We start from the raw sequence: 18,722 nt of genomic DNA, 5'->3' as shown, positions 1-18,722 counted from the left end.
CCTTTTTTACTTCTGTAACGTGACATTTCAGAGCAAACAAGATATTCAATGAGTAAAAGCTAAAAGTTGGGTTTTAACTATAGGCATTACAACATTAGCTTAAAACAATTCCTAAAAGTAAAATAAAAACCCATTTTACTTCAGAAATGCAAAGGTATTTACATATTTACGAGTGAAAGAGGATATTAAACATGAAAATACATACCTGACCGGGGACCACATTTCTGGAGAAGAGTTTGTTGAGCTGAACAAGTTCATTGGGAGTGGTGTCAAACTTCAGCGAAATGCTGTTTAGAGTGTCCCGCGACTCCACCTGCACAACAAATGTACAAAAACATGTAAAAACAAGGAAAAAGGAGAAGAGAAAACCATTTCTTTGGGTTCCTTTAGGTCTACTCAAGGTGGATGTCCTACGCTACCATTCAAAAGTTTGGGGTTGGTATTGTCTCTTATGCTCAACCAAGGCTGCATTTATTTGATTAGAAGTACAGTAATATTGTAAAAAAATTATTCTCTATTTGAATATATTTTAAAATTCCTGTGATCAAAGCTGAATTTTCAGCATCATTACTCCAGTCTTTAGTGTCACATGATCCTGCAGAAATCATTCTAAAATGCTGATTTTACTGCATTTATTATTATCAGTTATAAACACTTGTGCTGCTTATTATTTTTGTTCAAACCATTTTTTCAGGATTTTTTTTGATAAATAGAAAGTTTAAAAGTACAGCGATTATTTGAGATAAAAATCTTTAAAAGTCTTTACTCTCACTTTTGGTCAATTAAAGGAGTAGTTCACTTTCAAATCAAAATTAGCCCATAATTTACTCACCCTCAAGCCATTAGGTGTATATGACTTTCTTCTTTCAGACGAATACAATCAGAGTTATATTTAAAAATATCCTGGCTCTTCCAAGCTTTATAATGTGAGTGGATTGCAACCAACAGATTGAAGCTCAAAAACATGCATCATCCATCATAAACGAACTCCAAACTGAAGCAAAACGATGAGTTTTTGTAAGAAAAATATTCATATTTAAAACTTTATAAAGAAAAATAACTAGCTTCTGGCCAAATGAACATACGGATTCCACTTAAGTGTAAAGCACAACTTATGCGAGTAATGCCATAGATATCCATATAAGGCTAGATGTCTTAAGGCGGAGTCTCGAACGGCATCACCGGCGGCCATCTTGCCACAGGGAAGCTTTCTGGCGAGCTCTGTGGTACCTGAAGTAAGGTGAGTGATCAGCACGAACACAAATTCTCTTATCTCGCTGAAATCTTGACGGATTTACAAACGTTTTGGTTTCTTACAAACGTTAACGTGGCTGTAATTCTGAACGCTGGAACATGTTGAAATTGCAGATTTTCTCAATTATTCGTATGCAGTGTCATAACTACATATCTGACGTTTATAACAAACCAAACCGTTTGAAAATCGGTAGAAAATTGAGCAAGTTATTTAAAAGTACATGCACCATTAAAACACAATGTTACGAGTGAGCGAGCTCCCTGTGGCAAGATGGCCGCCGTGTGCGGACGTCGACCTCCATTGGCCAGCAGCGCGGACGAGACATCTAGCCTTTATTATATGATATCTATGAGTAATGCGACGTACTGCTGATATTTACGCTACGCCATGACGCACTACGCTACTTCTGATGTCATAAGTTTCATAAGTTGCGCATTAGGGGCAAGTAGATTGCGTATGGCCATTTGGCCGGAAGCTAGAAATGAACTTCGTAACGTTTTAAATTTGAATATTTTTCTTACCCAAACTCATCGTTCTGCTTCAGAAGGCCTGTATTAACCCCCTGGAGCCGTTTGGAGTTCGTTTATGATGGATGATGCATGTTTTCTGAGATTCAATCTGTTGGTTGAAATCCACTGCCATTATAAAGCTTGGAAGAGCCAGGATATTTTTTATATAACTCCGATTGTATTCGTCTGAAAGAAGAAAGTCATATACACCTAATGGCTTGAGGGTGAGTAAATCATGGACTAATTTTCATTTTTAAAGTGAACTAATACTTTAAATGCGTCCTTGCTGAATTAAAGTATTCATTTCTTTCCTTCAAAACAAACAAATAAAAAAACATAATGTTACTGACCCCAAACTTTTGAAGAGTAGTGTAAAACTGTTTCATTTCTAGTCCAATTTGATCCGATTCTGATCCAGTTTGTGCTACTCCACATTATGCACATGTCCAACCATCAACTAGGTGTGAGAGATTTGTTGAATGATAATTTTCATAATTAATTTTATTCTAAACACCTACTACTACTATAGAATGTTAGCTAGCATTCCAATATCCAGTAAAATAATAATAACTTATAATAAATACAAATAAATAAATACAATTTGAGGTCAAAGTCAGTGAAAAGCAAGCAAAAAAGACAAAGAAAATTTTTTTGTGTTTGACATTGAAACAAAGTGAGAGGACAAAACCCTAGCAGCAAGGGAAATGTTGCATGGTGTGAACACATTCTTCCCCTTTTGCACATATTGTGTGGAACTTATCGCTGCATGATCAATTCTACAGAGCACTGGCATGCTAAATATCTCTCACTCGCCATATATCCAGATTACAGTCCTCTAAACATCTGAGCTTAAGACAGCAAGATTACCATTACATTGTTGATAATATCTTAATGTAAATGATTCTACATAGTTCTGAGACTGTCTGTTTGCTACAGTATATCAGGAGTTTCTCATGTGAGGAGGACAGTGAGATGAAGAGACACAACACAACACACTACAGAATGTGGCCTGCAGGGAAATGTATATTGAAGCTATACATTAAAAAAAGAAAAGCCATTCAGGTTTGGAACAATTTGAGGGTGAGTAAATAATGGCAGAATTTAAATTTGTTGGTAAACTATCCCTTTAACCGCTTCCTAATAAACAAAGACCATGTTTTGCCTCATATTAAATCACATGCCTCATTTTTTCCCAGCATCTTGCAGCATGAGTGCTGTGTTTTTGAGAAACCCCATCAAGTTAAAAGTAGTTCAACTTTGAAAAACATGCCTCAGGATCCTTTGAACGTGTTCAGCGTGCACAGGCCGCAAGAGGACAATCCAAAAAAGCTAACAAAAACAAAAAAACTAAACATAAATAAATAAATAAACTTGCATTTCATAACCGAACTGGTTTACATCATCACAGAGTTTCCACGAACATCAAAAACGGCAAAAAGCGTCAGCATATCCAATGCCATTTCTACTCTGAATCAGACTTCTGTGAGTCGTTTTTCTTAGAGAATGAAAGAACCCCCCCACGAATTTGCACAGAAGTTTTCTGGTCGTCTCCAGATGGGAACGCCAGTAGTCGATATTCCCAATGCCCCCGCGCTAGCGGCGTCCTTTCCTCCCGTCTGTCTGGCACAGAACATTGATTCCCTGCGAGAGGCATTTGAGACCGGCTCTTCCGTGGGCTATTTATTTGTAGCTTCTGGATGCTTCATTTCAGAGCAAACACAACCTGCCTTCACTGGACACTAATGCCTCTGTTAGATGGCGAATTTATGATTTGCTCCACAGCCTAGACGTGCTCTATCCTTCATGTTTTCTCATCTCCTAATTCAATAGCAGGGAGTCCCGCTGAGGTCTGCCGTCCTCTTTCTAAAGGCAGCCGTGGATAAAAATATCACTTAATATCTAACACGAGCAGTGCCAGCGGAGATGTCAACCATTGCCAGTCGCTTCTGTTTGGAAAAAAAGACACATGCTGCAGTAAAAATCATCAAAACGGTCTAGACAAACTCAACATTTCCCAGACATGGGCGACACAAGTTTCCTTCTGAGAGGCAGGAACTGTGAATGGATCAAATGAAAGTCAAATGCATTCTTGTTTAAAAAATGAGGATGCATTAAAGTTTCTCTACAGCAGAATCAACAATAAAACTATTAACAATGTTAAGAAAGTATCTGCTAAGAGAGAAGATGTACAGCTATTTAAAACACCAGAACGCATCAGTCTTCCAGGTTCCTGACACATATGATTATCAAGGTTAATAATTCTTCTGGCAAGTAGTAGAATTCTTTACCATAACTATACGCTGTTTAGCCACTTTAATAAAATCTGCAAGCAGAGGCACATTTTACAAAGTCTTCAAACGCGACTCATGCATTCTGAATTTAGAGTCAAAGACCTCTTAGGTCATTAGGATCAAGACTAGTAATGTCTAGGGTTGGTTCCAAACACCATGAGACCGAGTTTAGCTACTACACCACCCTACAGCTGGGAGCAGTTTCCACAAGTTCTCACACGTGTCTCATCAGCAGTCATGTTCAAGCCCAAACTCAAAACACATCATTTGTGTGTATTATTTAATTATTATAGTGATTTATTTTTCTTTCACTGATTGGTATATCTTCCATGGTAGCTCGGTTTACAACTGTTTAAAATGCCACAAATGGCTTTATAACAACAGATAACAGTTTCATATGCATGTACAGTGCTATGCATAAGTTTAGACACCCATGCTAAAGTTGACTAAAAAGAGGAATAAAAAAAATCATCTTTTGGAAATTGAACTTAATGCCTTAATTAAAAAAAATTGGAAAAATCCAACCTTTAAGGACACCAATTTTCTTTGTGAATGAATAATGTATCGTAAATAAATAAATGTTCTTCCTTAAAATACAGGAGATTGGCATGGAGTACTTTCCATAAGATCATCTCTCAATGCAAATCAAACCAGCTATTAGGCTAACTGAAATAAAACCATGCCAATCTCTAGGTATGGTGAAGGCTATGTGATGATGTGGGGCTATTTTAATTCCAAAGGCCAAGGGAACTTTATCAGGATGCATAGTATCCTGGATCCATGAATAACTGGCCTTTAAAAATAAAAATCTGCCTGCCTCTATGGGAATTTAACATAGGGGTGTCCAGACTTATGCACCCTGTATTTTAAGGAAGAACATTTATTTATTTACGATACATTATTCATTCACAAAGGAAATTGGTGTCCTTAAAGGTTGGATTTTTCCAAATTTTTTAAATTAAGGCATTAAGTTCAATTTCCAAAAGATTATTTTTTATTCCTCTTTTTAGTCAACTTTAGCATGGGTGTCTAAACTTATGCATAGCACTGTATGTATGTGTGTGTGTGTGTGTGTGTGTGTGTGTGTGTGTGTGTGTGTGTGTGTGTGTGTGTGTGTGTATGTGTTTTTATATTCTTTAAGTAAAAAGAATCTTTGCATTATGAATTATTTTCATGACAATTAAGGTCACATCTGTCAGGCGTGAGTGCTGTAGAGACGTGCACGACGGAGTTTATAAAAAAAAATCTTTATTCTAATTCCCAGACTAAAACACAGGAGATCACTGGAGATTATAGTTAGTACAACCACTAAACATTGACGACACCAAACAAAGGAACTGAGAAAACACAGGCTTAAATACCAGAGGAACATAAATTACTTGATACAGAACAGGAGTGAACGACTAATTAACAAACAAGGAAATTAACGAGGAAATCAGGCAGGAAAAACAGGAACAGAACACAGAGAACAACAAAACAGGCTACATGTGACAGCATCTCCAGGTCATATACATATAAGAAAAACAATAATATTAATTTATTTTGAATAAGAATCTTTATTCTTATTGTATGCACACAGAAGTACACATCAACAAAAGGGCGTTAAAAGCTCTAAAAAAGACGAATAAAACAATAAGTAATAATAAATAACTAGTAGAATAAAATAGATATACAATTTTTTATATAATCTATATACAATTATTTTGTTTTAGCATTGGGCATTCATTTCATGACAGTTAAGGACATATTTCCAGGTCATCGAATTCAAAAACAAACAAATAAATAAATGAACAAATATGATGTATAAATTCTATACAATTTAAATCATACGTAAATTTTTGTAAATTTTTTTTGCATTTTGTTAATAATAATGATAAAAATTGTGACAATATAAAACATTTGTGGTCCTAAAATAAGCGTTGTTTTCATTCTGCAAAATACAACTTTTAAAATTTATTTTCGGGATAAAAACAAACAAACAACCCCTACATGTTCTTGACTGGTTTTGTGAGATTCACAGAACACACAGCTCATCAAACTGGAAATGACGTTCCAGCAAATGGTGCAATCAGGCAGAATGTCAAATCAGACGAGCTCCATACTGCGTGGGACATCACGGCTGCCGTGGCATGAGGGTTGCCATAGTGACGCTGTCATTGCTACCCTCATGGCACACGCTGGCTAACTGCGTCGATGATCACTTAAAGAACTCATTTTATCTCAGCAGTCTTGGCAAGATGTTGACGTTCTCCATTTTACAGGACGTACAAGAGACGGCGCTTACAAAAACACCACAGAAATATCATCCATGCATTGGGCACGGAAAACCCATGGTATTCCTTGAAAAACCTGGGAGTACTTTGTAAAAAAACCATGGTACATGATATGATAATCATTCAGTACTACAGTAAGAACCATCTGAAACCATTGTACCTCCACAGTACTTTTGTACCAGCTCGAGCTGTATTTAATATTCCAACATGCCTATTCTGGAAAAGGTCAGCAGGAGGTCAAGGGGCAACTGGTGAGCCTGGTTACACACACTCACTGCACGAAGCTCTTCACATTCACCCTAAAACTATTTAAAACAGTTCAGACCTGTGATAAAATTCCAAAGGAGCTTCATGTAAAGTCGGAAATGTATTTTTAAGAGTGATTGCTGTGATTGGCTGATGTTAAATGCAAATCAATGCAATTATAAATACGCACAGAATGTCTATTGATTTTGTGCACAGTATGCATCATGCATAATGAGACTATAAGCTTTAATCACAAGCTACAAGACTTCAGCGCAGTTACAACTACCCCAGCCGACTCAGACTATTGTAGGAATCAACAGACTCAGGAGCATCAAAGCAGATGCTGAATCCTCAGTGTTTCTCTCCGATGAGATCTCAGTGTCTCTCGCCCTTTCCAGTCCAACTGATTTAATTGGCCACAGAGACCAGCCAATAGTCAGGGCTCACTGACCTGCGGTGTGTTATTAGTGACTGAGCAGATGGGCTACAATAGTTTAGCTCTCCTTCAAACCCTCTTGAGGTCAAATCTGCTTCTTGAGAAAACAGCAATGCAGACGTTCACCTGTAGCAGGAGGCAAGACTTCCACAATCATGGAGACAGTTTCACTGAAGATCTTGCAGGGATAGTTCACCCAAAAATTTAAGTTGTAAATGTCATCATTTAAAAAAAGAGTTTTTTTTTTTTTTTTCATACAATGAAAGTCAAGCGGGTCCAAAACACCACTAGACCACAATGAATTTTATAGTATGGGCATGTTAACCCCCACCAACAACCACATGACACGCTGTTCATGAACGGTGACAAATTCCCCGCAGTTGTCTTGCACACTTTTCATGCTCTGCGGAGGAAAACAAAAGCCCTGTCAATCACTTTTCGGCCGACAGAGACAGATCTTCAGTGTGTGTGTGTGGGGGGAGACGGGTGTCAGACACCTGCTCAGATCCGAGGGGAGAAAAGAACCGTCTGGAAACAGAACCGTGACAGCAGCAACGCTGGCACTGATGAGCACAGCACGTCAACTACACCAGCATCTGATTCCACGGCTGCCTGATGCCAGTTGATGCCCAACTAAATCTGATGCCCATTTCCCACTCGTAGGGTGCCGTGCCTGACCAGTCAAGTCTAAAACTAATTTATAATATTTAAATTTCATATATGTGAATGAATTGCTCAGAATGATTATTTATTGTAATTTGTTTAAACAATGCTTGCTGCATCAAAAGCAACTCACCAAATTAAAAAGATGGGTCACAATGGTTGACTAGTCTAAAATAAAATGTTTTTATCATTTATAATAATAATAAATGTTTCTTAAGCAGCAAATCATCATATTAGAATCATTTCTGAAGGATCATGTGACACTGAAGACTGGAGTAATGATGCTGAAAATTCAGCGTTGCCATCATAGGAATAAAGAAAATAAAAAAAACACACTTACTGACCCTTTTTGATTGGTAGTGTATATTTAAATGATATCAAATTATATGTAATAATTCACATTATAATTATATTTGATAAAATATATTAAAAATACATATAAAAAATACACTTAATTAAATGATTTTGCATTAGGGATGGGTCACACTGCTTCACTATTCTACTGGTCATCCAACTACCACTAACTAATCGAATATCAAGGTTAATTGACTTAAATTAATTTGACTTTTTCCTCATTTATTTAGTTTTCAATAGCATGCTGACAATGTGCTGTGCTTTAGACAGTTTGCACAGCAATCTTTAAATGTATCGATTAGTTGAACGATTGATTGAAAGGTCCTTCAGGTAACCCTGACTAGTCGACTTTACACGTCCTTCCTTTGGATGTTAAAATGTGTTTTCAAAACTTGTAAACAAAGACAGAAAATCTAGTCAGTCCGTCCAAGTCGGTGGAAACGTGGGCTGTTACTGATAGACGTTATCAGATTCCCCGGCCGGACACCATTTTTGGTGGAAAAGGGGTATGATGATTCCGATCTTCTGGCTAAATGACAGCTGTAGCTGCCAGCAGTTTCTTCTCCTCGGTCTCTCCACTTCCAGGCAGAACTCCAGAGCTCGGCTCAACCCACACGCTCCTCTGTTACTAGGGAGAGAGACGAGAAGCGCTCTGCCCGCAGCTGGAATTTGAGGGTCATTTCAAGAACACAACAAGCTGTTAAGATAGACAATCGAAGCTCACACAATCTCTCTCACACAGCGCGCACACACACACACACACACACGCGCCAAATCAATAGAAATGCAAACGCAGAAAGGAAGGTCATTCACCAATACACTGCTGGAATGCATGTTGAGGACATTCACATGCAGACCGGTGAAAATAAACAGGCTGATGTAAACATTCGCACGGCTTCACGCAACCCCTCTCCATACTAAACGCTGATGAAAACGCGCTCGGTCTCAAATCATCCCTGTGGACACGCACACAGTCCTCGAGCAAACTCTCACAGAAATCTCACAGGTACATGTGGGAAAAATCCTCAGAGTAAACAGAGCCGGGACGAGCTCCGCGAGATACGACCCTACAAAACACAAAGCACATGCACAGAAATAACGAGGAAAGGGGTTGATGCTCTCACTTACGGAATACTCGATGGTGCCCTTCGGTCTCTGGAACGACATCCGCCTTCCATCCTTCTTCTCCGGCGTCTTCTTCTGCCCGGTATCTGAAAGCAAGCGAGGGAAGGTTCTCATTATGTTCATGTTCCGCTCTCCCCTCAGCTTGACACAAGCTGCCGAGCTCTCAGCCTCGACCGACGGCTCATCCGTCAACAGCGAGTGTGATCGAGCGATTCTGGAGAGCCAGAGAACGCAGCGTTTCTCTCTCTCTCTCTCTCTCTGTCTACCCCTCCTTTCCCCGCTGTCTCTTTCTCTCTTATTTCTCGCTCAGCACAATGACAGCCGATGTGTCTTCACCTTGCAATGCCTCCTGCTGCTGCAAACACCGTAACAGACAGAGACCACCCTGACCTCTATGAGAGAGAGAAAGAGACAGAGATGTAGTGATGCCACCCGACACATGTGTGTTGTGCTGTGATTCTGTGTGTCTTTGAAGCGAATTTAAATGCTTATGTAAAGCTAATAGAGATATGTTACGTATGGCACTGATTGAATTCAAGTCAATACTGACATTAGTTAAGCTGGGATTTCAAATGGCACACTCTACGAATATGGTGAAACTTTTAGAGGAATAGTTGTGAGAACTATTAGATATGTTAGGAAAACTACCTAACATATGGTAAGTTACGCTACTATTCAAATGTTTGGGATTGGTAAGATTTTTTAATGTTTCTGAACGTCTCTTCTGCTCACTAAGGCTGCATTTATTTGATCACAAATACAGTAAAAAAAGTAATATTCTGAAATGTTATTACAATTTAAAATAACTGTTTTCTAAAATGTAATTTATTGGCAATCATTACTCCAGTCTTCAGTGTCACATGATCCTTCAGAAATCATTCTAATTCGCTGCTCAAGTAACATTTATAATCATTACCAATATTGATTTTTGGAAACGGATACATTTTTCAGGATTCTCTGATCAATAGAAAGAACAGGATTTATTTAAAATCGATTTTTTTTTTTGCATCATTATAAATGTCTTTTCTGGTGATCAATTTAATGCAGCCTTACTAAATAAAATAACAAATTTCTTTAAAACAAATCTTACTGACCGGACCCCAAACCTAAGATCACGTTAGCATAGATTAACACACTCTTCCTTCCTTAAAATGAGGATTCAGAGGTCTTGACCTCCTTGATCTAAAGCAACAATTATAAATCATACAGCATTTATGTAATAAAAATCTATTATTAATTAGTACTTGTATTGACCAAAACGTATACATGGTTGTATTCCACATTTTGTATGTTACAGTATGATTTTCCCCTCATAGTAAAACACGTAGCTTTCCTCAAATTGCGACATCTAATAAACAACATCATCTGGACCTTTTCAACAGCATGATGGGTGACAAGAAAATAATCTCAATGCAGCTGATTACATTCATCCAACTGTCAACCCTGAAACCCATGTAACTTTAAGAAATAATGGTAACACTTTATTTTAAGGTGACGGTTACAGAAGTTACATGCACTAACAACGTCACCTTAAAATAAAGTGTAGGGCTGCACGATATTGAAGAAAAGTGCGATATGCGATAACTCATTAATTAATGCGATATTCGATATGCGATACGATAAAGCTTAAAGTGTGTAAAATAAACTTAAATTATCTTTAAAATATATTTAAAATTATGTAGAAATAAATGTAGAAATAAAACAGTGCTTATTTTTCACTGTATGAATTATATATATATACTGATTCTTGTTAAAGCTACAAATGTTATTCAGCCAAGAGCAGTGAGTGATTTTCTCTTTGTCTTTTATTCATGACCCCAGTTATTGCAAGCTATTGAGATATGCATATCGCGATACATTTGCGATATTTCGATAATTTCGATATATTGTGCAGCCCTAATAAAGTGTAACCGAAAGAAATAGCCAATTATTTAAAAAAAATTTATGTATGGGATTTATAAGTTTCCCACTACAAACTATAAAAATATCTAAAAAAAAAAAATTCACAAAAATATCTAAAAATAAATAAATAAATAAATAAAATAAAAATTAGCTAATGTTTTAGCTAATGAAAAATTTCACTCCTCTACTGAAATGGATTGATAAAGGATCATTCAAATTAAGATTGCGTTTAATCTGGAAACCAACATTTATATCCAATACTAAAAGCTAATGTGTTAGTATGCAGTCTCATGAGTGTGTGTGTGTCTCTGTGTGTATGTGTAGTGGTTCAAAGTTATCACAGCAACGTTAGCAAGTCCCCCACATGTTCACTTTGCTTCAGGCGGTCGGTCGTCTCCAGAATCAGTCGACTAACAGGTTCTGCACTTGTGACAGTGTGACAGAGAGACTCTCGGCTGTGCAGCCATGAATCATAGTCGTCCTGCTATTTCTGTGCTCACACCAAAGAGACGGCAGCGAAAGAAACCAGGCCAGCGCAAGAGCCGACACGAACGCTGATCCTTTATCCAGCGCTTTCACGCCTCTGTTTGAGACTATAACCTGGCAAACAGCGACAGTGGCTGATCTCTCTTTATTTACAGTATGTCGCCTCATAGATAGAGTTTTATTACTCAGAAACACATTATCATGATATTTATAAAGCTGCTCTAAACTGATTCAAATGATTATTTTGAGATTTCCACATGCAAAGACAAACTACTATATAGCGAACAGTATTATTATTATTGCCCATTATTAGGGTTAGGAATTTGGGATGATAAGGAACTGAAAGGAATTCTGCTATTTTCTTTCCTGTGTTGACATATTTTAAATGAATCAGGAAGTCTGGGCAGAGCATAACTGAAGGGTTCTTCCTTTTGATCAAATAAATAAAATAAAATTGATACATAATAGCAACCACCCACAAAACTCTAAATCATGGTGACGAGCTTCGCATGGGAAAGAAAATAATAAATATATTTTACAGAAATATCAAAGCTGTTTCAAAGGATAATGCTCTGATTCCCATGTATAAAAACAAAACAAAAAATCTGTGTTCATTTAAATCTAAAATGTTTACATGAATTCATTCATAGATTTGAGGACCTTTATTAAAATGGAGGATTTGGGGAGGTTTAGGCCTAATTAATATTAGAATATTTACTACCGCTCCCAATAATAAATAGCAAAAAGATGCTAATGTCTATGAATTCCAGACCAGTACAACAGCATTGACTAAGGCATGAGTCAGAGACTCAGTGAGCAAACGCACAGCAGAGATAAGTTCCATGAAAAGCGGCAAAATTGTATGGAATTGAACCCTCACGTGTGTGTATCGCCTGAAACAGGCTTTTCACACGCTGAGATAAGAGCTGCCACATCGAAAAACAAAACAAAGAGCCCAATGTGTGTCTGAAAGACACCAAATCCATCGTCTCTGTGGTTCTGGAACATTCTGTGTGCAGCCAGTGTCCATCCACCGCTCTCCATCAACAAAATATGACAAATCTCTTAAATATATATATTCATTTGTTCTCTTATGACACATTGGGTCTGTTCAGCATCCTAGCTCAAATGAAACCTAATAAGTCACTGATTTGGAATAAAATAGCACAGCCTTTGCATCCATGTTGTCTTATAATGTTGCATATGTAGGCAGCTCACTATATTTTGGAGAACAGCCATTGTACAGTGGCTTGCTGATTATCTCTAAACATAAAGGCCACTGCTAAAAAGAACTAGTGTTCAATGGTGGTCACATAACAAAGGTGGGGAATATGGGACAAGGCCACATGATGTTCTCTTTTTTCCTTTCAGTGGAAAAAGAAAATAATATTATTCATCAGATGCATTTGTAACATTTTCCTTATTTTGTCTCTAAATGTACGTGCACAAATCACACACGCGTAAATCAGTCTTGTGCTTTTAAGCAGTAAAAGCTCTCAAACAAAGCCGCTCTAATGGCCTGCAGCTGTTATACAATGAGCATTAACCCAATGTTGATGATCAGTTATTGACGCAAGTAAATTTGTGGATTTTAACCATGGAGATGTGATAAAACACAATGTCTTATACCTAGGACTGATGTTTGTACATGTACAGAAGGCCTTAACATAGAATCACAATATGGCTTATACGGTAATGATCTAATTATAATTGCAAATTAAATTATTATTTTTATTTTTTTTGGTCACACTTATAGATTAGGGTCCAATTCTCACTATTAACATATAACTTTTGCTTCACCGCTTATTAATAGTTGGTAAGGTAGTTGTTAAGTTTAGGTATTGAGTAGGAATTGGGTAGGATTTAGGGATGTAGAATATGGTCATGCAGAATAAGGCATTAATATGTGCTTTATAAGTACTAATAAACAGCCAATATCCTATTATGCATGCTAATAAGCAACTTAATACTGAGAATTGTATCCTTACCTTTACATTCATTCATTTACTTTTTAAATGTATTTACCATAATATTTAACACAACATAATGCACATTAATATATTATTTAAATTAGATTTTTAATTTTTTGAAAGATGTTAATACTTTTATTAAAGGAAGCAAGAATATGCTAAAAAGTGACAATAAAGACTTACAGTGTTACAAAACAATTCTATTTCAAATAATTGCTGTTCTTTTGAAATTTCTATTAAACAAAGAATCCTGAAAAAAATGTATTACGGTTTACATGAAAATAAGAATTCATGTCTGTGAGGTATCAAACGGTGCATGCTGAGGAACATACCAACATTTAACATTTAGCATTTAGGACCCTATTTTAACGATCTAAGCACATGGTCTTAAGCGCACGGCGCAAGTTCACTTATGAATCCACTTTTGCTAGTATAACGATGGGAAAAATGGTCTGCGCGCCAGGCGCATGGTCTAAAAGGGTTGTCCCTATTCTCTTAATGAGTAATGGGTGTGTTTTGGGATTTACGTGCGTTAAATCAATCAGAGTCTCATCTCCCATTCCCTTTAAATGCCAGTTGCGCTCATGCCATGGCAGATTCGCTATTTACATGACGGAATTTGATAATGGAAAGGCCGAAGCCGTCTCCAGAGCGCAAACGGATCTGCTCGTGCGCAAGGTAAAAGTGCGCAAGCAGACCATCTACGGGACAAGCCGGATTCCACCATATATTTATGTACACAATAATAATCTTTTACATTGTAATCCTTTAATTTTAAATTTTTGCCATGTTTGTGTGCTGCTGTGTGTCCTTGTGTGTTTAATAAGCATAGTGTATGTGCATTGTGGCGTGCCAACAATGCACCAGAACACACCTGACCAGCACGCCCATGGGCGCACCATGGGCACAAATGCATTTGCTATTTAAACAACTTGGCGCAGGACGTGAAAATGATAATTGCGTCGGACTGAAACTAGCAAAAAACACTTGCGTCGCGCTTGGCGCTGCATTGCGCCCAGATTGCGCTGCGTCTAAGATAGGGCCCATAGAGTTAGAGATAGTAACCCTACATATGAGCAAAAATAATAATGGCTAGCAAACAGCGCTAAAAACGAATAAAGCTGCTATAAAACAGACACTGCAATCACAGTAAAATAAAATGTCCTTTTTATGTATTTGTTGTGAGTTCTTTATTTGAGTGTTGTTGTCACACAAGGACGCAGAACGCATGCGACCAACTTCAGCGTGACAGAGAAAACAACCAGGCTTGTGTTAGCGGCAGCTGCAACAGCCCGGCGGATGTTATTCTTAGACCGCTCTCATTTACTGCTCAGAATGGTGCTGGAAACAAGTGCCCCATCATAATAAGCAGGTGGCGCGCACGCACACACGCACACACACACACACACACACACACACACACACACACACACACACACACACACACACACACACACACACACACACACACACACACACACACACACACACACACACACACACACACACGCACACACACGCACACACACACACGCACACGCACACACGCACACACGCACACGCACACACGCACACACGCACACACGCACACACGCACCCCAATGTGCTGGAATGAGATGACTATGGCTGTGGGGAGACAATGAACAAACAATCTGATTCACTATTCCAACATCAGTCTTAAAAAAAAATAGTTCACCCAAAAATGAGCATTCTGCATTTTATTATTTACTCACTGTCATGTCATTCCAAATCTATGCTACTTTTTCCAAACACAAAAAGAGAAAATAAAACACTTATGAAGGACATGAGGGTGAGTAAATAATGGCAGTATTTTTATTTTTTAAAGTGATATTCCTTATGTGTCAACAGAGACCTGTACCAAACAAAGCATCCTCAGCGATAAAGAGACAAACAAACATTTAAATAAATACAATGGCGTGACAGCGTTCACTGCAGAGGATGACTCGACTTATATAACACTTGACAGACTCTTGAAGTAAAGCTGTGTTTGACATCCAGATACAGAACGAACACAGATTCTAGAAACTGTCGACTCCAGGCATGAAAGAGCTCTTTTGTGAATAGCTACCGGCAGCCATCACACTGTCCAGCCTTAATATAAGCTATATGACTAAAGTATACATGCATGTAATAAATTAGCATATTTAATGCTTTTGCTCATATGACTGTATGTAACTGTCAGTCTCCAGCTCACATTCTTTCTCCACAGTAATGCTAAGACGCCCCACGAAGCTCATGCATCGTATTAATACGAGTGTCCATAACAGTGTCTGTGTCGTGTATTTACATCTAAACACACTATGTAATATGATCACAGGATTAGTCTAATCTGATTTCTGACTAATGCTATTGAAAACGTCTGCCCAGCGTTAAGCAGGAAACTAAACTTTTGTGCAATCACTATGTACTTGACACGACACTTTCTCAAGACTGTGAGGAAAAGTTGACACATGCTTTTCATTTCATCACTGTCTTCATTCAACAAATTGATTATTATTTTCTTTCCTTTAGGAGGATTTATTTGGTACTTTCAGAGTTTTTTTGCAGGAAAAAGTAATAATTTAGTTTTGAATGACCTTTTTTTTTTTTTTTTGACTTCTACAGTATATATATATATTTTGTAGAAGTCAAAAAAAAAAGAAAAAAAAAAAAGGTAATTCAAAACTAAATTATTACTTTTTCCTGCAAAAAAACTCTGAAAGTACCAAATAAATCCTCCTAAAGGAAAGAAAATAATATATATAACCACCATTACTGTTAACATTCAGACTGGGGGTGAATTATTTGTAAGCCCTATTCATTTTGAATTAATCTTAAAAACAAATTAATATAAAATTAAAAAGTTTATACAACATGTATAAAGGTACATAATTATTTAATTATGTTTACTTATATATATATATATATATACACACACACACACACACAAAAACACACACACACACACACACACTTTATATAAATATTTATATTTTATTGGAACCTTCCTTACATGCTAAATAAACACTGTCTAATTAGACTATATAAAAAAAAATGTCCCTCTTTTTTCATGTCAGAATATGGGTTTAATGACTAAACGTAGCCGGTCATGTGTTACTGTTAGTTGTGATGACTCCTGAATCAGCTGTTTTTGCAGCTTAGTTTTAATGCTAGTCTATGTCTGTCTGGTACATCAGACTGTTTTAGTTCAAAAGTACAATAAAAACCCTGTTTCATCATATGACCCCTTTAGCAGAGGGAGAAATAACAGCCATGGGAAAAACATGGCGAAGTTGCTCACTGAACCGAACAACTCAAAACACCCCGGCAGTCACGGCCCAGACTGTCACAGTAGCTGGTGTGTGTGTGTGTGTGTGTTTGTGTTTGCTAGATCTGCAGTTTGAATGCTGTGTCAGGGGAGATGCTGAACTCCACACGGCCTGTTCCTTTCCCTCATTAACACCCACTCCAGGTCAATTAATCAAACCCCGATCCTGTCAGTGGCTCTGTGTGAGTCACCCGCACCAGAGCCTCTCATTAGCACTCACTCCAGGGTGACTAATCGCAGCAAGATCCCTCCATCCACTCGGTTATTGCTTTAGTGAGCACTATTTAGTTTGCAAATCAAATAAAGCAGTGGCTAAAGTCTGCCTCTATTCTGTTGTTGCAAGTTCAACTCTGCCCTTAATAGGAGCGCCTGAGAAATGCTGAAGATACCCCGGTTTGGTAGGTTGAATAATGAATTGAACAACGAGATTTGTTGAAAGAATAATTCATATTTAAAGTATTCTGTCAAGGAAGATAATACTAAAACTTCAGGAAACGGGCAATGGCTTTGTTTGAAGCACTTGAGTACTGTATAATACAGTATCTACTGCATATAAAACAGCATACAATGATGTTCTTCATTGCTCAGCTTCAGTTTAGCTAATGGCATCAAGATATCATGTTTTTAATGATAAGTTTGTGTAACATGAATTGGATGGTTCATTTAAATAAAAAAAAATCAGGGATTTATTTTTTTGTCCACATGCATGTCATCTTTTCACGTGCTTTTTAAATAATATTTGTAAATTGATTTCTTATTTATTTATTTATTTATTTATTTATTCATTAATTACATTAAATGAATGTAAATGTACCTGAGCCAAAAGGCAAATGTTACCATCAGTCCCTTTGCAGAAAAACCTTATAATCTTACCAATAACCTATCCTTAATAGGAAATGTTTTCACACAAACATTTTTTTTATTTGCCAAAAATGGCAGACCACAGGAATGTAACAACTCTTGTGTAACATTAAATGTGTGACTAATGTCTGAACTTATGGAGGAAGTCTTATTCATCCACTGTGTGAAAAACATTTCTCTACACTGGAGAAAAACGTACGGATTCAAATTTCTTTAGAGAGAAGTACTATTTTTCCTATTTTTGTGAGCATTAGTGAGTACACACATGTGATGTAATGTCTGTTTCGTTCATACTTGTAGCAGGAGGGCACCCTCGCACTGAAAGTCCACAAGTGAGACTCATAGAAGTCATAAAACGTATGACGTTCCAGGAAATCCCTGGACAAAGGCATCAAAGACTACAGATATAAACAAAGACAGCGCACTTCTATTACTAATGAATGGGGAAAGTCAATGCAGTTGCCATTGAAAGCTTCCGTTCCCATAGAATTGGCTGGTCTAGCCTAAAAGAAAAAAAGTTCTTCAGCACACTATAAAATGGTATAATAGTATGATAGTAGTACATTATTTGAAACATAGCCATTGTGTTCCAGATTTTCTTGTGGGAGGTATGATGCATGATTTCTAAGACATGACCTATATGACACACAAGGCACAAATAAAGAATGAGTCTAGAGTCTCAAATTTATCAGCATGACTAAAGCGCACATTGGGATGAGATGTGACGTCTAGCTCAACACTTCCCTTCAGCAGAGATGCTTTAACCATTCTTCATCTTACTGCATGTGGCAGCCTTAGTGCTAAATCCATATCCACCATCGGGAAAACAGGACAAATAATGCAGGTCAAGGGAAAAAAAAGAGACCCAGAGGCAGGCTGGAGTTGAAAGATCAGCCGCTGTGCTGCAGGTTAACAGCTCCCTCTGCCTTGACACACACTGGGTCTGGATGCTTAGTCAGAATTTAAAAGGTTATTGAATAGAGGGCAAAGTTTGATACGCTGAGCGTCAACCATCCCTGCTAC

At 37.4% G+C, this 18,722-nt stretch overlaps 1 protein-coding gene across 4 annotated transcripts in view; it reads right to left on the bottom strand.

Annotated features, from left to right (window-relative positions):
• The window catches only part of oxr1a (oxidation resistance 1a), a gene marked incomplete at its 5' end in the record, with an annotated part of 154,673 nt that overhangs the window by 46,740 nt on the left and 89,211 nt on the right, over window positions 1-18,722 (bottom strand). For all 4 annotated transcript variants that reach the window (XM_082150691.1, XM_082150690.1, XM_082150693.1 and 1 more), the window contains 2 exons: window positions 206-313; window positions 9,156-9,238. In XM_082150691.1, the coding sequence (XP_082006817.1) occupies window positions 206-313; window positions 9,156-9,238 (191 nt within the window). The remainder of the gene's footprint in view (window positions 1-205; window positions 314-9,155; window positions 9,239-18,722) is intronic.

Source organism: Leuciscus leuciscus, assembly GCF_965113295.1.
Source record: "Leuciscus leuciscus genome assembly, chromosome: 20".
NCBI lineage: Eukaryota > Metazoa > Chordata > Actinopteri > Cypriniformes > Leuciscidae > Leuciscus > Leuciscus leuciscus.
Note: the sequence above shows the minus strand (reverse complement) of the source record. Positions and strands in the feature narration are given on the sequence as shown.